Raw genomic sequence first — 25,582 nt, 5'->3', positions numbered from 1 at the left:
AGTTAGATTTGTTCGGAGACGTTAGATCGGTACGAGAGTTACAAGGCAAATCAAATTAGATCCATTTGTAGTTCAGGCTGTATAAAAATATTCCTAAGATACATATTCTCGCTGTCCGTATCATCTGTTTGACATACATATTTTGTTAAATTTTCTACACGGTTCATTAAAATATATTCTTGAATTGGAATTAACAATATTTGGATTACAGGAGCTCCAATGTGATGCATGGATGTATGAAATCAGAATGTATCACACCGATCATGCAATTAAACGTCGAGCGTAAAATTACTAAATAATTCGAAAAATTTAGATTGTAAATATTGAAAAAAAGATATTGATTGTCTTCTTTTCACGAACGGACGACAAAATCACTGACCAAAGGGCTGGTTAGGCCATACAAGAGTTACAAGGCATATCAAATTAGATTAATTCAGGTTGTACAAAAAGATTCTTAAAGTTGATACTCTCCCTGTTCGTATCAATCTGTTTGACGTGCATATTTTGTTAAAATCAGCCTACATGGTTTGTTAAAATATATTCTTGAAATAGAATTACAATATTTGAATTACATGAGCTCCATTGTGATGCGTGAATGTATGAAATCAGAAAGTACCACACCAACCAACCTCTAATCATGACGTGGGTGGACATCAAGTCAAAATACGTTATTCAGACAACGTAATGAATACATATCTTCAACTGCAATACGCAATGCACCCACATAAAAATATACTATACGGATCACATAATTAAACACAAATCCAATCTAATGAACTAAAACTTTTAATCTCAGCGCATAAATAAACATCAAGTCAAAATACATCACACCGATCATGTAATTAACACGAATATTTACCAGAATTTGGCATGAGGTGACCAAGTAAAGGGGGGTGTGTGGCGCATGATTCACAGACTTGAATAGATGATGTCGGATTACTGCGTTCATTGCGGAGATGGAAATGCTTTCCTGCCCAAATAGGCTTCACAGCTTTTTAGGTTCTTGACCATTCAGCCTTACAAAATTAGTTAATCATGGAATTTAAAAGGAAAACAATCACTTCTCCACAGTTGAAACCATACTATTAATGTTTTTAACATTGTCATGTTGAATGATGCAGCTGGCTTACATTATGATTTCAATCTCTGTCGAATTATATTTATACGTCTTGATTTACGATCTGTTTATATAAATTATTCTTATTTTTTAAAAAATTATATATACATCCCACAAGAATATCATATTTATATAAATTATTCCTATTTTCTGATAGTTAGAAATGGTTTTTGTAATTACGCAAAAAATATGGATTATTTTTGTAAATAAACTATATGTTAGGGTTGTAAGTGTGATTATTAATCGATATATTAGCCATCAATATAAAATATCTGTACTATTCAATAATTACTATTAATATATAATAACAAATCCGTACGAAGGTGGATCTTGAACCCATGGCCTTGTTATAATATAACATCAACTTCACCGATTAAAGAGATGTTTGCAATAACTTCTGCTTTTGTGGTGAAATAAGTTGTGGTAAAATTTGGAGTGCTTGAAAACAAAAGTTAAAAGTGAAGAAAAATTGAAGTTGTAGCGTTTGGAAAAACAACTTAATGCGTACAATGTTATTAATGACATGCAGAAGTTGGTGGTGAGCTGCTTGTAGCATTTGACTCAAACCAACTTAATTTAAACAGTTCAAAAATAAAAGGTGTAAAACAAAGATAATTTTTTTAATTTATTTTTAAGAACTAGCCGTCGTGGCACGTCGTCCTTGCGCGCATACAATAAATAATATTTTATATTTTAAAAATATATTATGCATAAAAAAATTATATATAAACCAACACATCATATTTCTAAAAAGAAAGAAAGAAAGCAGTAAAGAGGCGGGGGGGGAAATAAAATCAATTCAGGAATATTATTGGCATAATAATAAAATTAATTTTACGGTGTCATAACCGTCCTTTATGAGATAAAAAAGTATTTTCTTTTTTTATAGTATAGATAACACAAAATAATTTTTTTATTTATTTTTAGGATAAATTGATAAGCGCTTATATTTAAAAATAGGTTTAAGATGAACCTGATTGGTCATGATTTTCCAATTTCTGTCTCAAAAGATTGTTGATTATCTAACACTACAGGTACAGATTTTTAAAGAAATACTATTTCACCAAACATTCGTTGACGGTGAAAAAGAGAAACTTAGTAAAAAATAATCCATATATATAGTAAAATAAAATAATTTTTTTCAGAATTTGACATAATTATAAATATTTCTTTTGTTATTTGAAAAATTATCAATACTTTCTAATTTTAATGGTTGTCCAGCAGCTAGTCCAATCTGTTAATCTCTATTAGATTTTTATTTATTTTTTATGGTGAACTGTCCAAAATATTCTTATGGACTATGGATTATAAATTTTTTTTTAACTTTTATATTTTTTTATGAACTAAGTGGATAGTTTTTCAAAAAATTTCATCTATCTGCTCCGGTTTGTTTACAAATCTTTAATTGTTCTTCATAAAAAAAAAAAAAAAAGGTTGACGATTTTAGGGTCCGTTCTATGAATTATAGAATTTCATCAGATATTAAGAAAGTAATTATATTTTTCTATATTAAATATTAGAAAAATTCGTTATAATTTATCCATATATACATGTATGCGTGTACGAGAGAGAGAGAGAAAAAAAGAATTGATATTTATATAAAGTAATAATACCAATATTAATAAAATGAAATTTATAATCTTTTCAATGTGAGGTATTCTTATTATTACTGTGCTCTTACAAACATAGAAGACGAGAAGAAAAATCTTTACTCAAATCAATTTTGATATATTCGAATTAATCACAAAAATGAGGCCGCATGTTCATTCCAAAGCCCTAATTCGGGGATTGATGATTCTAACTTGTTTCTCATAATAGCTACACACAAAGAGCTTGAGTAACTTATAAGTACCAAGACCTACTCGACGTACTTAGCTAACTGCCTTCTCATGATAAAATCATACGGTTCATATAAAATTAAACTGGACAATATCTCGCACAACAAGACATCAGTGTGGCATGATGCATCTAAAATGCCTTCAAAATAGTCATTTTCCAGAGAAAGCTACCACTTCGTTCGACACTCTTAACAGATATTAGAATCGAGATGCTAGAAGTTCCTTATTTTCATGTTAAAAAGGGTAAATTACGTTAGTGCTCCCTGATGTTAGGTCAAATTACACAAATACTCCATATATTTTATAAAATTACAACTACACCCCCTGAGGGTTGTTGCTGTACTATTTTTCAGGAATTATATTTGTAATTACAATTATAATCTTAAGGAGTAACTGTAATTAAAAAATAAATAAAAAATATTTGTGTATTTCGACCTAACCTCGACGACTGGTAATATATTTTACCCTGTTAAAAATGTAAAGGAATAAATACTCTCGTCCATTTGACACAAAAAAGAGATGTTTTAATCCAACATCGTAATATAACCTAGGCACTATCATAACAAATGGTATTTATTAAAAATCTATTACATAAAAATATCAAAAAATTACAGATCCAATCCAATATTTCACGACAATTTTCATTTTGCCACAGTTACAAATTAATAACCTGAAATTCGTATTTAATTTATGACGGCAATAAGTAATAGTGTATACATATATAGATCGACAATTTTTTTTTAATAATTTGTATACGTGATTAGTACTTTTTTACAGTTGAACAGTCGATAATCATTCGAACAGAAAACTACACACAATTCACATTTAATACACAAAATTTATCATTATTGAATTTATATATATACAAAATTATCATTATTGTGGCAAAATAAAAAAAATTTTGTTACACACATATCATATAATTAGTATGAAATATCAGTAGGCTATGTGATATCTTATCTTTATTATTATTATTATTATTATTGAGCTAAGACTGACCCTTAACTCACAAAATTGATGCACTGGTCACTCTCTTCTGCCCTAAAAAAATCAAAAAATACTTTATTTTTACCTTATTCTTTTTTTTATTTTTAAATATTAAGTAAACTACGATGGGTTTTCTTGATATTTATCTTAATTACCATTTTCACGGTCGTCTGACAAATACCCTTTGTCATAGTTGTTAAATGGCTGTTAAGTCCAGGTGATATTTGTAATTTTTTAAATAATAATAAAATATTTATAATTATAATAAATTTTAAAAGAGTTAATTATAATAATTATTATTATTCTTAAAACAAAAACAAAAAAGATTGGAAGGACAAAGAGGATGTAAGGATAATTAAGGAATTTAAATGGGGCAACAGAATCTTTACTGGTCAAAAGGCAGTAGGAGACACCCTGACCTCATTACATATTTTAATATTATAATATAATATCATTTTTCTTTTTTTAAATATTAGCATCAGTTGGAAAGACTTGGGGCAATCATAAATAAATCGTACGGTCTCAGTTTAGACCTTTTTTTAAAAAATAAAATAAAATAATCTTGGATTTGGGCACTCCTTTTTTTCATTTCGCCAAACCTCCCTTCAAGGCTAAGGCAGCTCTCCCCCTCTTCTTCAACTGATTGGATTTTTTATTGCAAACTCTATTCAATCTTTTGCTCCAATCGATTTATATATATTACGTATATAAAAATGACATCGTATATTTTATTTTAAAAAATATTTTATATACACAATGTGTGTATATTAATAGAAGATGCAAAAAAAAAATTATTTGAAAATCCAATTCGGTTCTAAATGCTTCACTTTTTTTTCTTTTTTTTTTACCTTATGCGTGCGCTCGGGATTCGAGTACATGATATACAGTAGTATTGAGGGGATATTTGCAGACGTTTATAAGCTTATTGTTGAAAATAAGAAAAAATTAAAAGGGCGTTTGACTAAGCTTATAAGCTCCTCAAAATATCTTTAGATGTTTGAGAACTAATAAACTTTCAAAAGTCGTCTCACGATTTTTTTTGAAAAACTTATAAAATCTTAATGTAAGATGTTTGGATCTTATGAGCTCTTTAAAAGGAGCTAACTTCAGCCAACTATTTTTAAAATATTTTCTAAATTCTTTAATCTTATTATTCAATAAACGAAAGACATTCATAATTTTAATCTATTGCACATTTACCTTTCATATAATCGATATTTTTCCTTCCAAAGCAAAAGTCTCTATTTATATTTGATGGCTTTTTTTAATCATTATTACAGTGTGAAAAAATTATTATGTCAAATACTCTAATATCTTATAAGTTTTGGTATCTTATTTATCCAAAAAATTTAAAATTTAGTTTTAAAATAAGATTAAATATTTTAAAATTTTTAAAACATTATAGGAACTTATATGATGTGTTAAATAAGCTTATCCAAACACCCTCTATTCTTCCGGCGGTTAGTATTCTTTACTATATTCAGTATAAAAATGATATCCCTTTTCAGTGAATTATTTATAATTGAATTTCGTAATGCAATCAATGAGAGTGTGGAGGAAATTCTCATATCCGTTGTCGGTTCAGGGCGTGACGATAAAATAAAAGAAAAGTAAAAATATTTAAAATGTAGAACCAGAAAATTTATCACAAATTTCAAGAATTGCATGTGGAAGTGGGCCAATGTAAATTACCTTGCATTTATCTAATTTGGTTGTTATTTACATGGTGAAAAAATTTTTAAGGGTATTGCATTGCGTAATGTTGAATTTTGATGTAATTATATATAAATTTTTTGTAATTTAATAAATTATATTTAGTATTTAAGACATTATTTTTTAAATTTTTTCGTTAGTTAAAATTCGCTGATTTTATTGATATTAATAAAAAAATTAAATAAAAATTTATATTTACTCCGATTACCTTATTACTGATTTATCGAACATCAATTAAATCTTTTCTGATCAAACTACTCTTAAAACGGTGAAAATACATATTCTCACATGTATTAGCATGTGAAGGTATACAAGATATGAATTTGTTTGTTAGATGAAAATATACGTGTCACGGATACTAAATATAATTTTTTAAATTATAAAAAAATTATATGTAATTTCACCAAATCTCACGAGGGAGCGATATAATTATCTCTACAACCTAGGAGTGGACGTAGAAAAATTGGGAGTGTTCTGATCAAAGTAGGACTGGGCAGTGCAGGGAGAAAAGATAGAACAAAAACAAAGCTACTTGTATTATTATTATTATAATAATTGTAATAATAAATTAATATATATTAAAGAAAAGAAGGGAGAGAATATGAGATTAAGGAGTCACGTGAGCACGTGACATGGCAGTGAGTCGGTGCATCGTTTCTCATAAAGAAAGGGAAGCGCACGAATTGCGGGGCACTGTATCCTTTCTCTTCGGCATCTCTCTCTCGATTTTCACTTCCCTACGCTCCCCCCTCCCCACGCGCTCCTCACGAGTTTCCAATTTCCTTCACTATTTATTTATTATTATTTCCCACGCTTCAATTTTTTTTTATTATTTGTTTTCGTTTTAGGTCCTCGATTTTAATGGGATGGATTCGAGTCTAAAAAAATAGATAGCACAACCTATTTAATAGGACCCATTTTGAGCTGGAGCGGGTCTTGAGTTCATTCGGACCCGAACGAGAGTTGTCCTGATTATATTTTATTTTATTTTTAATAATATATTACTAATTTATTATAGATAAATGTAATATAATAAACCATTTATAATATGCAATGAAAAAGTATCGGTGATGTATAATTTAATCAACAATTGAAATGCAATTTATTTAGTTTAATGACTGAAAAAAAAGAAATTGGATTTGAGTAATTGTGAGTTACGCAATAGAACAATCTGATTCGTAACCGATATGTTGTTGAATTTTCCTCTTTCTTAATCTATTTGTGTAAAAATATTATTTGTCGATTTTTCTAAACCTTATTTTCTACAATTTTATACAGATTTTCATGTGAGAACGAAAATGTGTTTGGGTTAATTAACGAATCGATTTTGTAATTTTTTTATGATTCAGTGTTTTAGATTAAAATAAAAAAGAAATGGAAAGAAAAGCATTAATGTAATATATTACCGGTAGTGGTACTACATTCAACTCTTGCCGAGTGAGTGTAGATGTCATTATTTAAGGAATAATTACATTATCCTCCTCTGAGTTTGGTGTAATTACATGTAGACCATATGTGGTTGAAAAATTACAGCTAGTATCCATAAGGTTTGCTTTTGTCTAACAAATAATCCCTCCGGTCCGTTAGTTAAAACAGTCCATCCAATGACTTAGTACTGATTTATTACATGTCAAATAAATAATTTATGATTGAATTATCCTTATGTTTGCATATTAATATCACTAGATTGTGTGGATTTTGACTAATGAATAATTCATTTTATTAAACTAAAACAAACTTTAAAAATACCAAATTAAATATATAATTTACGTGTAATTGTAATAAATTTAAAAAAAATTATAATTATCTCTTTTATTCAACACATGAAATAACGAATGCAGCATGAATTTAATTGATACGGTCCCACCCAAGGCCGGGGACGATTGGCGCGTGGGAAGAGGAGCGTCTGAAGAGAGAAAGAAGGGGAACGCGGTGGCGGGCAGGGGAGTACGTGAATCTAAGCTAATCTTGTTCAGCTCCTCCGCATTGACCGCCCCGGCCCTCGGATGCTACCCACACGACCCGTATCATTTTGGGCCCCACATCCCCCCTCAATTTTTCGACCTTAATCTTTCTCAATCTCACCTAACACTTCATTAATTATTACATCATTAATATTAATAATTCGAAATAATTGATAGCATAATCTTTTTTATTTTGGGGGTTAAATTTTCTTTAAACTTTAGTGTAATTATACATAGACCTTCTGTAGTTTGAGAAATTATATCTACCACTCCTGAAATTTGCATTCGTCTAACAAATAAGTTTATTCGTTAGTCAAATTTTGTAGAACTTTTGTTGATATTAATAAAAAAAAAATAAACGAAAATTAATATTTATCTTTTGATTGGCTTAAAACAGACTTATTACAGATTGAATAATTTTTTCGGACTAAACTATTCTTATAATGGTGAAGATATACCCCACACATGCATTAGTGTGTAAAGATGTATGAGGATAATTTGGTTATAAAAAGATTTATTTGACCTGTTGTAAGTGAGCAATAAGTTAATTGAGTATAAATATAAATTTTTTTTATTTTTTTGTTAATATCAGTAAATTCGACGAATTTTCACTAACAGATGGAATTATTTGTTAGACGGAAGCAAACCTCAATGGTGCTAAATGTAATTTTTCAAACTACAGGAGTTTATATGCAATTAAACTAAATCTTATAAAATGGGAGTTTAATTATCCCTATAATTATTCCCTCGTTAATTGAAAATTTACACGTACCTTTGGTATTTATGATAATTTAGATATCCTCTCATAACAACTCATTGCAGAAAGTATTTGTTAGACGATCGTTAATTTTATGAGAGTATTTATAATTTTTTAAATAATGATGATAATTATGATAAATTTTAAGGGAGCCGATTTTTTGTATTTTATTTTTATATATATTTTTGTGTAGAAATTGAAATATATATGTATTAGTTGATGAGATTGTATTTATTATTAATTCAAAATTGATTGATCTTCTATTAGAGTGAGTGGCACTTTTTTTAAATTTAGTCTAATTAATTTGATTATGGAAAAAAATATTTTAAAAATTAATTATTCAAAAAAAAGTTAATAGCAATCAACATTCAGCCCTTTCGAACTAGAGATTGTGAATTTGAGACTTACGCATATAGATATGTAATTTATTTTAATAATAACATATTACTTTTTTATTTATTTTAAATATATTAATTAATTTTAAAATATTGATGTATGTCATACTAAATATTGTACTAGTCGTATACTAATTAATTTAAAAATATCGATATATTTTTTAAAAAACAAAATAAAATGAAAGAGCACGTCCAAACAAGGAACATCAATCTGGGCCAAAATGCATAAGATGACCAGTTATGAGAAAGCCCAAAATAAAGCAACAAAGCCCACTAAGCTCTTGGGCCGCTATCCAATTCACATATTTTGGGCATGACCCCTTACCACTGATATCTAATTGGGCCTGAATTGTTTTTCTGATTGATTTTATGTAAGGATTACTACATTTATAATCCCAATCATTCCTATCTTTTGAAAAAGAGATAGTTTACACTTTCAGTTCCTGATATTTTGTACAATTATACGTAGATCCTTTATAGTTTGAAAAGTTATATTTAACACCTTTGAGATTGATTTCATTTAACAAATAAGTCACTCAATTAGGCAAAATTCACTGAATTTGCTGATATTAATAAAAAAATCAGAGAAAAATATAGATTAACTCCTGATTGATTATTATTGACTTATTGCAAATCAAATAAATCTTATTATGATCAAATTACCCCCATACGTCTTCACATATTAATGCATGTGAGGGGTATATCTTCTCATTGTAAGGATAGCTTGGTCAGAAAAAAATTATTTGACCTGCAATAAATCAGTAATTAATCAATCGTGGGTAAGTATTGATTTTCATTTATTTTTTTTGTTAATGTCCGCTATTTGACTAATGAAGGAACTTATTTGCTAGATAGAAGTAACCTCATGAGTGCTAAATGTAATTTTTTCAAACTATGGGGATCTATGTATAATTAGGAGAGAGGAGTGTAATTATCCCTTTGAAAAATTGTACAATACACTCATCGGAAATGTCAAAACTACTTATACATATCACCCATACTTTTTAAAAAATTACACATACATTCAAGAAACGTCAACATTATTATGCAAATTACCTCTGCTTGTTCTAGTTGTCAATGGTGATTTCTATCATTAATGCAAAAAATAAGGATGATTTGTATAAATAGATTATAAATAAGGGGTATAAACGTAACTTGTATGTATATTTATGAAAAATGAATTAATACTTATGAGCTAAGGCCTCATTTACTTTGAAGGATATGATTAAGTTGAGATAAATTAATAATGGATAAAATATGACGTGAAATTAAATTGTCATACTATATACCTTATCATTGATAATATTTGGGATAAAACTAAATTTCAAAAACAAGTGAGAGAAATAAATCAAGTAATTTAGATATCGAGAAAAGACTGGGGTTATTTTGAATAAACATTTTCATATTTAGGTATCAATGTATAAAATCACATATGCAATCTCTTTTTTTTTTTTTCGATGAAGGTAAATTTCATTAAGTAAAAAAAGTATAATAGTACAATACATCTTGCTTAATCTAAGCGGTTTTCTCGATAGGCCAATGAATCCGCCATAAGCAATAAAACACACAAGTGTTAATAACAGTAGGTAATTCTACACTATGAATCCTTTGCTGTACATCTCAAACCATCAGCGCACCCACAGTGCGTGCATCTCTATGTACTTCATCAAATAGACTAATGTTGCGCTCACGCCAGATATGGTACACACACGAGGCTAAAAGAGCGCGGTAGGCCATAGAAACATAGTGTTTGTCTCTCCATCTACGAGCAGCCCATAAGACATTAGTAGCCCAAGCTCGGTTGGACCAATCAAATCTCACCATATGCAATCTCCCTCAAGGGGGTTTGGTGGGATAATAAATCTCACTAGATTTGGTGAAATTTAAATCATCTCTTTATCATGATTTATCACGAGCTCGAGTGATATACATTCGGGCCGCCCTAAATGCAAACAAACAAAGAGTTGGGCTGCATATTTTGAGACATCCATCCCAACCCCCCACAAGTAACAAGGCCTAAGTGGTATTGCGGACCCAATACCAACGGACCATTTTTTCGAATTATATTCTAAATTCTAATTCGGCTTCATTTTAATTAGCCTGTTGTAATTTTTATTCAAATCATATTACATCTTTTATTTTAATTAATATATACAAATCACGTATATAAAATCGTCTTAAATAAATAGATGGTGTAATCTTAGTACACATAATATGTATTTTATTAAATTGAACAAAAAAATACCACATGAATTAGAATAAAATAAAAACTCCAATCCAATCAATTGGGTCTAATCAAGTCTGAACTAATATATTTACTTATAAGTGTTCCAATCCATTAAATATTTAGGTGAGTTGTGGAAATTTTAAAATTTGCCTTGCCCTTCAATAATTATTAATTATCTCATCTAAAATAATATTAACATATAAATATAAATAAAAATTCCATTGCCATATGATTTTGTAATATTATTTAGTTTTTTTTTTAAATATAAGAACTTATAAGCTTTTTACCGACTATAAGCTAAAAAAAGTATTTTTGTTTCATAATTTCTACTTTTGAATTGCTTAAATTAAATTGATTTAAATAAAAAATTATAAGCAACTGATTATCAATTTTTGCAATTTATATATATAATTTTTTTTAATACTATAATTTTATTTTTTTTACTTTTTATTTTTATTTTTAAAATAACCTCAACTTTTAATACTACTTAATTTATAATTTCTTTTTATAATTTATTTTCACCGTAAAAAAGAAGCTATTGCAAACGCGACGGTGCATGACGCTATAGACATGAACGAAAATGGAAATGGAAGGGAGCATTGCACCAAGTAGTTGGTAAATTTGCTTTCCAATTTTGACCCGGGTCCATTTCAAGGCGATCCGATTCCGGCCCAAATCCCTCATCTTTATGCTTAATCTGTTAGTAATCACGATGTGTAATTTCCATTTATATTCTTGCGAAAAAACGCCAAATTTTCGCTTTTATCGATCCGTTCTCTCACTCGGAAAAACCAGAGACGAATCAGCAGAGGAGAAACAAAGGGATTGCATGCATGTGTCTGTATGTAGAAACCCGTACGAGGATCTGAAGTTTCACTTGATTTCGCTAATTTGTTGTTTTTCTTGTTGAAAGATGTAAATCTTGAAACCATTCCTGAAATCCGCATTGCCAAGGTTAGTTTTCTTTTTTTTTTTTCAACAATAATTCTTTTCTTGGAAGGCAAAAAATATGCCTCGCATTGAAGTCACTGATAGAGTGTTTGTTTGGCAATCCTTCGGTTGATTTGCGGGTCAAGAATTTTAATTTTACGAAGAATTGTAAGGTATTTGTTGCGCAGTCTCTTTAGCATCCCTACTTCACCTAACTCGGACATTTCGTCATATATAAGAGGGACACTGCATTGCCATGTTGCAGTTTGGGTTTTAGATTTCTTATGATTGGTTTGATCTCATATATTGATCCAGTCTTATTGAGTTAAGTTGTTTTAGCGCTTTTTCCATATTTTGGATGGTTCTGAAACGGGAAACAGAGTAAAATCAGTTGGCCCATGTTATGATTTTTGCAGAATTCATCGGTTATAGGTGGCTATGGTTCTTCTGTTGGAGCATTTGCTATTTTCACTAAGAATGTGAAGAAGGAAGTTTCGTAAAAATACATGCATAATGGAAGATGCGGCAGCTCTACTAGAGGCCTCAGGATCCAGATTTTGTGATTTGGAGCTCATTGGAAGAGGTTCTTTTGGGGATGTTTACAGAGGGTAAGGTCTAGAACTAATTTTTGTGGGAATCCTATTGCTCTCTAGTCCCATTGATATGTTGTCAGAAGTTTAGCTAGTACAGTTTGCAACTTCATTGAGCTATGAAATGTTTGGCCTATTGAAGTACAAAGTGAAATGAAAGTGTTCAACAGATTTTGACATTTAGATGAACTAGAGAAAGAGAAACTTCCCCGCGTTCACACAATTTGCTCGTTTATGCATGCATGAGAAAAATAAGTCAGGTTCAATTAAATCATGTAAACATCAACGAGCAGCTTCCCCATTATGCATGCACGTGTGAATATTTGACTAAATCTTTTGATAGATGCTTCTTAATATGTCATTATTTGTCAAGAAAAGATTACTAGGTGAGATAGATATCATTGTTGCATATAATAGATCTTACAGCTGATAACATGAATGCGCCGATCTTAAGGGATAACTTCTGTAACTAATTGTTTGTGGTTTGAATAAATATCAATGCGCAAGCCATTACTTGTGCCAAACACATTCTGGATGTGGTTGGATTTTGTGGAATCCTCTGATTCTGATAGGGTCTGTTTCTTTTGTATCTCCCATATTCTGGTGTGACAACTGGCAATCTCTCTGCGAGTGCTGATAACTAAAAGGCTTCAGTTTTGCTTTAAATTTGTTCCTAGATTTAATGAACATTTGGCTGGCCTACATATAGTAAACTGGCGGTTTAGACGCTAGCATTGGCCAGGCACATGTTAAGTTTCTACCATGGCACATGAAAATGCAGGAAACGATATTTCCTGTAGATTATTCAGGAGTATCTCGTAGGTTCTTGGTTGAATAGGGTGGTAGATGCTGCAATGTCGAAACTAAAGGTAATTGTGCCTTGGACTACTGGCAAGTCGTTGTTGCAATGATCTTTAACAAAATCAGGCTATTATTAGCATAATGACAAGCTCTAGCCTTCTCATGCTTGGTTTGCAGAATTCAAATCCCTGTGCAACTAGGGTATTGTTCCAGTAGCATATGTGTATACTTATCACATAACTCACAATATCAATTGTACTTAATAGTGATGTCAATAGAAGATATTGATGGTTTTCAAAGAGACATTGGTGGCTAGCTTGGAACGTTGGGCATTTGAGTGTTGACGTTCTATTGAGTCTCATATGAAACTTGTTGATAGTCATTCTTCATAGTGTAGCTTCACATTTGTAATGATGAGCTGATCTCTAGTGTGATCAAGCTCCTGAGCGGTCATAAGGACAAGATTTCAACTTGAGGTTGAACCACTACTATTGATGTTATGTTGGGCTGGATCTCGAACCTATTATGACACAATAACAACTTAGATATGCTTCCATATTTTAATATGGAAAATTCTGGTCTTCTCTGTATGTACAAGAACTCGATTGTATCTCCTTAAAAACATGATACAAGAGCAATTTTCTTTTTCTAAGACAATAAGCTATTGTGTTCGTGAAGTATGGATTATATTGTGTGAGTTCAAATTGCATTTATCTGAAGAAAACTTCATTCATTTGCAGGAGTGATTATGCTTGTGGTAGCTTCCGTAATTCACTATTGTTGCATGCATCCTTGTACAGTTTTTCACGAACATGACTGGCTGCATTTAAGATGTTGCTTGTTTGCAGTGAAAGCTAATGCATGTAGGCAAAAAGTTTTCTGTAAACAGATCTTGCCTATTGTTTTGTCTTAGTGTTTGATTTTTTTGTCTGTCAAATATTTGGATGCTCACTTGGTGTGGTGCTATTTATTTATTGACGGTTTGTTTTGATACTTAAACATTCTGAAGATGATTTTGACCAGCAAATGAACATATGGCTATGATGGTTTTGGAGACAAGCAAGGGATTGATCCAGGATAGTTTCTGATTGCTGTAAATGGAATCATGCCATTGCATATGGATGATAAAAAATGAAGATATGTGCTAAGACGGCTCATGATCAACTCGAAATAGGCTTTTTGAATCCCATGCTTATTATGTTAGGAAAAATATGTTCTTAGGTGAACAATATTTCAATTAATCTTTAGAAAAGCTGTGTTTCGAATATTTACTTTTGGAATTTTTCATGTGGTGAAATGCTTATTTAGGAACTTGTTGATTTTGTAGAACTTATTTAAGTTAAACTTTCTCCTAAAAAAAAAAACTTTTGAAATTATTCTGTGAATTCTCTGTATAAAACTATATCTACATCCCTTCTGTTAAGATTTGGAGGGAAAATGCTGCCCTCGGCAAAAAAAAAGTACATTAGCGTCTAACTTCATGCCTCATACATTCCATATAAATTATTGACATATGATTGTTTTCTTTCATTCAGTTATGGCTATTTTTTATCCAATAGCAATAATTCAGCAACAATTATTACAATTATGATCTTTTGACCTTATATGTATTACATTTACCCCTTACAAGTATTAAAATATTACTATGGTATCTTTGTCCATAAATCTATACAGATGTTGAATGGGGGGTAAACTTGAAAGTTTATGCAGATTTTTTCTCTTGACGTCAGCATTTTCCGTCGAAATCTTGGCGGCAAGGGTACAATTGTAAATGGACAATTCTCAGAGAGGATGCAAGCATAATTTCGAAAGTTTTTTTAGGGGAAAAGTATAATTTTGAATGTTTAGAGGGGGTCTAGGTGTAATTAACCCTTAAATTAATCTATAATTTGTAAATTAGCTGCAGTGCTTGAATTATTATGTTATTATAATGGTAACTTCTCGTGATGCTATGTATGCCTGTTAACTGAATATGTGTTAATTCTCCAATGCTCGTATGTCGGTTAGCTTAGTATGTAGTTGGAGGGGTGAACTATGAGATTTTTCTAGTTTGTGCACAGAACTGAAGTTACAAGGTTGCGTTTAAGGCCCTACACGCTTAGAAATCTGTCTGGCCATAGGAGAGCTTCAACTCGTATGAGATCCAGAGCTCATTTATAGCATTCCTTGAGATTGGCTGTTTGGCAATTATTATTATTAGTTATGATAACTTGTCTTGTAATTCCTCTTCTGTGCAGTGATGCTGGCAATGAAAGGACAGCTCAAAAGCAATGCGATTTATCTTTAGCTAATAGCAGTGTTTTAGCTTCTGTTCTTGGTTTTCTTATTAACTATAGTTATGAACTGATAATTGCAGAATATTTTCTGTAATTGGATATTGCAATCTCATACTAATTTCTATTGGGGTTAAATTACTTGCCTTGGTTGAAATTGATTCTGATTAGCTTCGAATTTTATTCATAAGAGTCTGATCCTAGTTGGACTAGGATATATTGAGGCCTAGAAATAGACATGTAATCTGCAAGATCACAATGGTGTTATAGAGCTTTCCACACATTACCAAAAGCTTCTTTTGCTGGGTGGGTGCGGAAAGGATTCTAGAAGTAACCTAGACCTTTTTATTCTTTGTCTTTTACTTTTGTTTCTGCAATTTTACTGTTCATTATCTTACAACATTACTGTTCATTGAGAGCTGCTGTTCACTGTCTTACAACTTCTGGACTTCTTAAAATGTTCAAGTTCTACCATTTAGCTGCTCCCTTATCATTTTTTATTATTAGCCTGATGTTCTAAGTCATTCAAACATCATGTCCTCCAATATTCATAACTGTGCATCATGGAGGAGCAACAGTTATATAGCAGCAGAACCATGTATTGCTCAACCACTATGGTGTTCGAGTATTCTTTGGATCTTTTACACAATTACCATTTCAGGATAAAAAACATTTAGGGAATTTCTAGTGCTTCTCATGCCTTGGCAGGCACTTGATCTTACTTTGTGATTTGTTGGATTTGAAAATCAATGCTATAATTTACACATTCAAGATTCAAAATGAACGGTGATACTTAGAACCTCATATGATTGTGAAAAAGAATGTAGGAGTGCGATTCAATCATGAACGCGTGCTGATTTCTTATCTAGTGGTATTAGTATAGTCTTCTTCTCAAGTCGCATGCTGAATTTTCTTCTATTTGAATGATTGGATTTTTCCGGTTTGTACTGATGCAGGTTTGATAAGGAATTAAAGAAGGAGATTGCCATCAAGGTCATTGATTTGGAAGAATCGTGAGTGTATAAACTGGGATTATCTCTTTTATTATACAATATTTGATGAGGCTCTGCCAACATTTTAATATAGAGATTGCAAATCTGTTGCATGAGATTCTTTCTTTCTTATTTATTTATTTTATTTTTAAAGAATAATTTTAAAAGCTTTACAGTAGTAAAGAATCTTGATTCTACCTATGTTTGTCTTTCTCCTTCATCAATCTATCAAATTTGCATATGTGTGTTATATTGGAGGAGACATATTGCGTGGTGGAGTTATGTCTGCGTTTGCATTAGATCTAACAAAAGTGGGCATGGTTCTGCAAAAGCATTTATTGGAAGGAGTTCAGTTCTCCACATGAAGACAATGGACATAATATTTGTAATCGTGGTATCAAGTTGCTTTGGAACACATTCCTTGAAATGGTTCAACCTTACCTGTTGAGTTTTACTTTCATGGAAGAGTAATCTGCTCTTGTGTTATAAGATTAAATCAGTTTTGCTGCGAGTCCTCTGTGATGGTATCAAATGATAAGTTCTTATTGTCATCTCAAAATTTAAGCTCTTCTTTCCCTTCGTCTTATACTTGCTTATTTTCTCACAGGGAGGATGAGATAGAGGACATCCAGAAGGTACATTCGACATTTTTGTATAGATGTTTGGATTGAAATTATTAAGTTACATTTGCTTCATTTTCTTTGTTGACAGGAAATTGCGGTTCTTTCAGAATGTCGATCTCCATATATTACAGAGTATTATTGTTCTTATTTGCGCCAAACTAAACTGTGGATAGTCATGGAGTACATGGCTGGTGGTTCTGTTGCTGATCTGGTAGCGCACTTGTAGATCCTTCTTCTAATTGCTTCTTTCTATTTCAGCATTTGGAAGTTTTTCACCCTAGACTTCTCTGTAATGTTTTAAAACTTCAGAATAAAATTATACATTGGATGAGACATTGTGGTTAATTTGTGACATTTTTTCCCAGATAAGTTGAATAATTAATATCATGTTTGATCATAATATCGATTGTCACCACTTGTTTTCCACATTAGCAATTAGAGATCTTAGGCTATCTTGGGAGTCATTTCTGGGAAATGAAAACATTTGCAAGAATTGGATGATGACATAGAAGCCTTTAGGGGGCCCCACAAAGGCATCCCTTCCTCCAAAATATTTTTGGAAATGCTCTAATCATGGTATTATGTACACATATATATTTTTCAGCTATATATACTGTATATTTTTATACATATCCAAGCATTACACCAATAAAAAATAATCATTACCTAAATTAACTACATATTTTTCGATCATTACATTTATCTAACACCAAAATAAAATACTATATAAGCATGATATGACGCCTCCCAGGAAGTGAACCCTAATGCATTTTTTTGTAGAAATACATCTCATCAACCATTTCTCAAACACACCAAACACATGTTCATTCTTCACATATTCTCTGTACAAACTCCTGAATGCATGTCCTCTAAACATTTCCCTTGAAGCACACCAACCTAAGCATCTATTTCCTGACTGGGAAAATTCACGTTTACTTCCGAAGGCCTTCTTCTGAGAGAAGCATTATTTATGTGGAAACCTGAATCTTTCAATATATAGTAGCATACAAGACGATAGTGAATGTGAACTCTCTGAGGTTGACGAAATAGTATTCATGTTGATGGCAGCAAATTGGCTAAATACTAAAAGGTAGTGCATTCACGTACAAGGATGGCTGCTATGTTTTTTACGTTTCATTTTCACTTAGCATAGAGCCACTTTAGCTGTGTTAATTTCTTTCTTTCCTTTCCTTAAATACACGGTCTATGGAATCTATGTTTCCTAAAGAGACAAACTATTTCGAATCATAGAGATTAGCTCAAGTTATGCGTAAAGAAGACTGCTTCAGATATTCACAGTATCTATACACTGTTATTGTTCCTCTGCAGATTCAGCCTAACCAACCACTGGATGAAGGTTCCATAGCTTGTATAATACGTGATTTACTCCATGCAATTGAGTATCTCCACAATGAGGGAAAAATTCATCGAGATATTAAAGGTACACTACAACACATCCTTTCTTTTGACCAAATCAATTCTCCTTGAACTCGGGTCATATCGTTCATGCATGCATCCCTTTAATTTCTAAAATCAATGAAGTGAAGTATCAATAGATTCTTTCCTCAGCTCTCAATTTATTTTTCAATCTTCCTATGGAGGCAGACTGCTTTTTCCAGCTAGCAATTGCATCGTCTTTCTGACTCTATATTCTTTTTTCCCTTCGCCTGAATTTGTTAAAACTTAAAAGTAATTTTTGCATAATGTTTTGGCAGCGGCAAACATTTTGTTGACAGAGAATGGTGATGTTAAGGTACAATCGTCGTGGTTAGATAAATTTGTAAATTTATAAATAATTCCACTATTTTGGAGATCCCTTTTCTTGGATAGAAAGTATATATTGTCTCAATATATATATATATTATTTTCTTGTGATGCAGGTAGCAGATTTTGGTGTTTCTGCTCAATTAACTCGGACAATTTCAAGAAGAAAGGTACCACTTTCTCAATTTGTGATTCTGTTGCTCAAAAATTGCACTTTTGACGATCTGAACCCCTTTCACCTTTACTTTCTGTTATATGAAGTCCTTACTCTAAAAGTGTGCCGGAGCTCTGGCCTCCTCTGCACTGTTCAATTTGTCTCTTGAAGAGTGGGCCCCATTAGTTTTAACTTACCCATTTGGAATGTGTTGACATGGTCTCCCTGGTGCTTCATGTTATTCGCATTTTCGACAATATGACTACTACTGGTTATAAAATCATCATGACTGTGACTTCATATCCACTTGTCTTCATGGATTCACATATTCTTTGTTCATGTCCATAGTTGCTGTGTACATAATAAACAGTGTTTTTAACATTATTTTCTATCTAAGATGGGTTTGAATTGCATTATGCTCTAATTTGGCTTTGCATTAAGCTGGAATGGTAATATTGAAAAAGTCATCAAATTTCAAGCTAATGCAATTGAACTTTACAGACTTTTGTAGGAACACCATTCTGGATGGCTCCAGAAGTAATTCAAAACGCTGAAGGATACAATGAGAAGGTTTGTTTTGTGTCAAGCCAGCCACCAACTGCCAACCACCACCACCCCCCCCCCCCCCCCCCCCCAATTCCTGTTCTTTGCTCTGGGTCTGGATGGATGGCAAAATCAATTAATAAAAAATTGTTTTTCTCATTAGTCTGCTAATACTGTTTGTGTATGTGGTTCGTTGTAATCCTTCTACTCACCGTAATGTTGGAAGCTTTCGCTTGAAACAGGCAGATATATGGTCTTTGGGGATAACTGTAATCGAGATGGCAAAAGGAGAACCTCCTCTTGCTGATCTCCATCCTATGAGAGTGCTTTTCATCATTCCCCGAGAAAATCCACCGCAGGTCTGGTGAATCTAGATTGTAAGCAAATCCCATTTTCTTTCTTTGATCTGTAGAGCTGATGTTATTGCTTTGACATTCAGCTAGATGAGCATTTCTCTCGTCCTATGAAAGAATTTGTCGCTCTGTGTTTGAGGAAGAATCCAGCAGAGGTAGCTTTAGTGAACTTGCCTACATCTTCTATATATGTGTGCTAGTAGTGTTGGAGAACGTGCAGTTTTCTTCACTTCTGTGGATATTTATGAATTATCTCATACTTAGCTGGTTCAAAATGATCATTATCTATTGGTTGCTTGGAACAAGCCTCAAATCTTTCAGATGAGTTTGCAAAGCTTTATTATCGCCACATGCTTTCCAAATTCCACATTAATATAAGCTGATAATAAGTGAGTAAGATTTGTCTCAATGATGATAAAATGGCACCTATCTATTGGTTATATGAGGCATCTGAAGCTTTTCTTGAAGTTATCGTGAAGATTGACTATAGCGTGTAGTTTAAGATAATGCTTCACATTGTTTATTTTGAGTGATTGACTTAAAATTATCGAAGGGCCCTGAAGAAAGTTTTCACTGTTATCTGTGATGTAAGGAGTCGATCGATTGCATCTCCGATTGATAGAATGTGAGGACTGGTATACTGCTTCAAAGCAATGGATTTCTGAAATTCAGTTTCTCTCTTCTACTTTCCTGACCTCCTGTACTTTTAGGGGCAGATTTTAGAGCTAGACAATAGAGACTAGTATTCGGAGTCTCAATGGTGATTATTGGTCAAATATTTGCATACTTGCATTTGTGTTCTAATAAGTGGGGGAAGGCTTCTGACTATGTCATCAACGCATGCAGTAATTTCAACTTTTTAACAGCTCTATGGGCCTTGAGAATTTTGCCAGTAGCAAGCCGGTCAGCTGGAGCGTCGATGTATGGAGATTAATCTATTCAAGCATCCTATTAAGTATAGCCTCTAACATTTCACGGATTAAGCCCCTTATTGAAGTAGATATTAGATAGTTCGTCGTGAAAGATCTAGACAGTCGTTTCTTTCTTTTCCTGTATTTGTTTCAAGGTCTTGATGGCGAGCATACCTTTCCGATGTTAGACTAACTACCATAGCTATCCCTAGTGGATGGTTTTACATGTTCTGTATACTAGGGTAGATCCTAATGAATGAATTTCCTCTAAAACAATGTAGTGCAGACTACTTAAGTTTCTTCTTTGCATCCTCGACTAGGTATGTGTCAGCTCCAGCTGCTGATGAAGAAAAGACTAAGTTCTTGGTATCAGATATTTTAGAGACTTGCTTGTCATATGTTATCCTATCATGTTTACTAACCTTTTCTTTTCTTTTATTCATTTATTTCCTTTTTACAGCCTCTTCTTCTATCTCATATGTTTTTTCATTTTCAATCTTAGAGACCAAGTGCAAAGGAACTTCTTAAGCACCGTTTTATCAAAAATGCTAGAAAGAGCCCAAAGCTTTTGGAAAGAATCAGGTCTGTCAATTTCTCTTCATATACTTCTTTTACCACCTAAAAGTTTAAAACAATTTCAAATACCTATTGTTGCTATTCATGAATAATGTCTTATATTAGTCATTTTTTCCTAAACCTGTTAACTGAAGATGATGATTATTGCCTGATATAATATAATATATCTCATAGTTGGTTTGAGTGATGTTTCTACAATTAACTACTGTTTTCCTATAATAGTCACATGTGCAGGACATATCTTTTATAAAAGTTAAATACTGGATTGGTGGTACTTTATTCTTATGTGCTCAAGAAGTCAGGTGCTAACAATGCGTGGAAACTAGAGACATACATCAAGACGTGTCTTAACCTCCAAATGCTTATACCATGTTTAATGCACAAATTCATTAACTACCTGCAATTGTTTGACCTAGTAGAGAGCGTCCCAAGTTTCAAATAAATGAAGAGACACAAGATGGTCCAACCCCATCAGCGGAAGCAACTGGAACCATTAAGGTGGTTAGACAGTTGGGAGTAGAAGACACCATTCGAGCAAGGTCAGTCAAATGAGTTGATAGTTCCTGATTTATGTTAATGGTTGTCACATTAGTGTTATTAATACAGTAGTCAGGCCACAAGCCTTCGGAATACTGGATGGGACTTCAGTATTGGTGCATCAGGCAGCACTGGAACTGTTCGAAGTGCGAAACCACCTCAGGTAAGAGAAAGGAAGCCTGAGGTCCCATTAAATCAATCTACCTCCAAGGTATTAGATAGTGGTAACCAGCGCTCTTCTGCTTCTGGAACTATGCTTCATACTTCATCAGAGTTCTCTATGAGGAAAGATGCTAACCATCAAACCAAGCAAGAAAATTATCATGAAGATGTATGGCGTTCTTATCCTCTCGTGTGTACTTTTTGCTGATGTATGTTTGTACACTTCTTTTATGCATGTTGTGTGACTTATAACTAACAAATAAAACCCAAGGGCTGGATACACTTAATCAGCTTGTTTGAGTTATTCAAAATGATACAACCCCCACCTATTTATATAGGTGATTACATGTGTATAACATAAAAATAAGGAAATGCCTCCAAAATCAAATCATATAGATATCACAAGAATTATTAAGATTTTGTTATGATTCTCTTGTGATTTTACAGTTATTTGGAGAATCATTTCATGATTCTCAACACTCCCCCTCAAGTTGGACATTGGAATGTTCAACTTGAACAATAGAAGTCAAAATTTTTCTTTAGGTTTTGAATCGCCAATGTCTTTTAGTGTGACGCTAGGGGAGGTCACCAGAGGTCAAGGCATTGTCATGCCATGCACACACATCCATAGTAGTGTAAACAGAAACACAGACAATTTAGGTGTAGAGTACCATCAGTAGCGAAAGTGGCTAAAGGGACTCAACCCATCAGAAGTAAAGTTCAATTAGAGAATGGGACTGACACAAACAGTTTAGGTGTAGAACACACGTAATAAAGGCTTGATGGAGCCAGTATTGCCTACATAGCACAAACAATGTTGGTGCAGTAGTTAGGGGTTCGGGTGGTAGGGGCGGCGCGCAGCTAGGTTTCAACGGCGGCGGCGCATAGGTAGGGTTTCAGCACGCTCTCTCTCTCTTTTTTTTGTTTTTTGTTTTTTTTTGAGAAACTTGCTCTGATACCATGTCAGAATTTTAGATAAGTGAAAAGAGAAATACAAGACGAACATTTACGTGGTTCAGTCATACCTACGTCCACGAGACAAATCCCCAAACGGTTCAATCATATTATTCTCTCTTGGTTTGATGATATAACCTCCACCTATTTATATGGTGAATTACATATGTGTATAACATAAAAATAAGAAAATATTTCCAAAATCAAATCATATTGATATCACAAGAATTGCTAAGATTTTGCTGCGATTCTCTTGTGATTCGGAGAATCACAACAAAATCTTAGTGATTCTTGTGATATCAATATGATTTGATTCTGGAAATATTTCCTTATTTTTATGTTATATACATATGTAATTCACCTAATAAATAGGTGGATGTTATATCATCAAACTAAAAGAGAATAATAGGATTTAGCCCTTTGGACATTTGTTTCGTGGACGTAGGTCATATGACCGAACCATGTAAATGTTCGTATTTTGTTTCTCTCTTCACTTATCTAAAACTCTGACATGGTATCAGAGCAGGTTAAAAAAAAAAAAAGAGCCTGCTGAAACCCTAGCTGCACCACGCCACCGCCTGGAACCCTAACTGCTACGCCAACACTGCTTGTGCTATGCTGACAACACTGGCTCCACCAAGCCTTTACTACGACGGGTGTTCTACACCTAAACTGTTTGTCTGTCAGTCTCATTCTCTAACCGACCTTTCTACTTCTAATGGGCTGAGTCCCTTTCACCTGATGGTGTTCTACACCTAAATTGTCTGTTGGTCTCTTTTTCCGATCGACCTTGCTTCTGATTGGCTAAGTGCCTTTCTACTGGTGTTTTGCACCTAAAACTGGTTGTGTGACTTGATGTTTCTATTTACACTACTGTGGATGTGTGTGCATGGCATGATGACACCTTGACCTCCCTTGGCGTCACATTGAAAGACTCGGTAATTTAGAACCTGAAGAAAAGTTTTGACTTCCATTGTTGAAGTTGAGCATTCCAATGAAGATCTCCATGTCCAACTTGAGGGGGAGTATTGAGAATCATGAATTGATTCTCCAAATAACTGTAAAATCACAACAAAATCGAAGTGATTCTTGTGATATCTATATGATTTGATTTTGAAAATATTGTAATTCACCTATATAAAGAGGTGGAGGTTATACCACCAAACTAAGAGAAATAATATGATTTAGCCCTTTGGGCATTTGTCTCGTGGACGTAGGTCATATGACTGAACCACGTAAATGTTTGTCTTGTGTTTTTCTCTTCACTTAACTCTGACACCATTAAATAATACAATTTAATTATCAAAGAAATTGACAACTAGAGCAAAGAAAAGTATCATTCTAAACATGTACAATTGTAAGTAATATATGTGTAATAGATCTAACATATCTTATATACAAATATGTGCACCAAGAATGGAGAACAGGGAATGCAATCTTTAATGTTGAATTAGAATGAAGTTTCTTATTGTCTGATCATTTTGGTTCCGCTCCTGTTATCACCCTTTGTATTTGTCGATATAATTTCCAAAAAACAATATCCGTCATGTAAGTTGGCCTACTACACTTTGGCTCCTATTAGATTGAGATCCTATTTGCCAATATGATTTCCAAAATGATATCCATCATGCAAAGTCTTTTCGCAATCTCATGTTGTATTGATGCCTCAAAATCACTCGGGTAATTTTCTGGGCTGTGGATCTGACTGATTACACTTTGAATCCCAACGAGTATACTTTGTAGTTTATTAAAGCTTAAACTACATTTTGCCCCCAGCCCCTATCTTGCCCATTGTAACAGTTATCCCCCAAACTTTAAAGACCATAACTTACCCCCTTGAGTTGACGGTGGGTGCAGTTGAAGTTAACGCTGTTCAGTTTGAAATTTTAATTAATAATTGGAGTTTCAAACTTAATAGGGTTAATGGTCAACTGTATTGACCAGTTCACTAACTCCAGGCATAAGTGATTGCTTTTAAAGGACAAGGTGATAAATGTTACAATGGGAAAAGTAAAAGGGTGTATAGTATATTTTACCCTTTACTAGACATCAAACTCTTCATGTTTGCCAATTAGTTGCCCCAGGAAATAGACATTATTGCAAGTTCTTATGCGGCTTGTTTTCGCCAGTGTGCTATCTTGATAAAACTTCTTAATAATCAAATCCACAGACAAATAATATAAAGCTCGTAACAGTTGATTGAAGTTGTAGTTTCTCAAAGCAGAGTATTGAAAATCTATTGCCATATATGTACCACGATGCCTACAAACTCCTATGTTCTTTTTTTCTCAACTCGCAGGAAGATGTGAGTGGTACAGGAACTGTTGTCGTACGGTCTCCAAGAGCTGTTAAGGTTTCCCCCCTGTCCAGCAGCCAAAGTTCCATGGTATGAATATCATTTGGTTGAGCTTAAAAAAAATA

At 32.6% G+C, this 25,582-nt stretch overlaps 1 protein-coding gene across 5 annotated transcripts in view; it reads left to right on the top strand.

Moving 5' to 3' along the window:
- LOC105176976 (germinal center kinase 1) overlaps nucleotides 11,588-25,582 on the top strand; it is a 17,604-nt gene continuing 3,609 nt past the window's right edge. The window contains exons 1-16 of one of the 5 annotated variants that reach the window (XM_020698820.1): nucleotides 11,588-11,952; nucleotides 12,075-12,101; nucleotides 12,345-12,536; nucleotides 16,549-16,605; nucleotides 17,192-17,219; nucleotides 17,296-17,418; nucleotides 18,537-18,648; nucleotides 18,923-18,960; nucleotides 19,088-19,141; nucleotides 19,627-19,695; nucleotides 19,911-20,027; nucleotides 20,108-20,176; nucleotides 21,435-21,514; nucleotides 21,925-22,047; nucleotides 22,115-22,376; nucleotides 25,461-25,547. In XM_020698820.1, the coding sequence (XP_020554479.1) occupies nucleotides 12,442-12,536; nucleotides 16,549-16,605; nucleotides 17,192-17,219; nucleotides 17,296-17,418; nucleotides 18,537-18,648; nucleotides 18,923-18,960; nucleotides 19,088-19,141; nucleotides 19,627-19,695; nucleotides 19,911-20,027; nucleotides 20,108-20,176; nucleotides 21,435-21,514; nucleotides 21,925-22,047; nucleotides 22,115-22,376; nucleotides 25,461-25,547 (1,314 nt within the window). In that variant the 5' untranslated portion in view covers nucleotides 11,588-11,952; nucleotides 12,075-12,101; nucleotides 12,345-12,441. Of the gene's footprint in view, nucleotides 11,953-12,074; nucleotides 12,102-12,165; nucleotides 12,253-12,344; nucleotides 12,537-16,548; nucleotides 16,606-17,191; nucleotides 17,220-17,295; nucleotides 17,419-18,536; nucleotides 18,649-18,922; nucleotides 18,961-19,087; nucleotides 19,142-19,626; nucleotides 19,696-19,910; nucleotides 20,028-20,107; nucleotides 20,177-21,434; nucleotides 21,515-21,924; nucleotides 22,048-22,114; nucleotides 22,377-25,460; nucleotides 25,548-25,582 lie in introns of those variants that run through there. The other 4 variants (XM_011099980.2, XM_011099978.2, XM_011099979.2 and 1 more) reach the window with 4 other exon arrangements.

This window comes from Sesamum indicum, linkage group LG14 (genome assembly GCF_000512975.1).
Source record: "Sesamum indicum cultivar Zhongzhi No. 13 linkage group LG14, S_indicum_v1.0, whole genome shotgun sequence".
In the NCBI taxonomy this organism is placed as follows: domain Eukaryota; kingdom Viridiplantae; phylum Streptophyta; class Magnoliopsida; order Lamiales; family Pedaliaceae; genus Sesamum; species Sesamum indicum.
The sequence above is the reverse complement of the archived record's forward strand: the minus strand, read 5'-3'. Positions and strand labels throughout refer to the sequence as shown.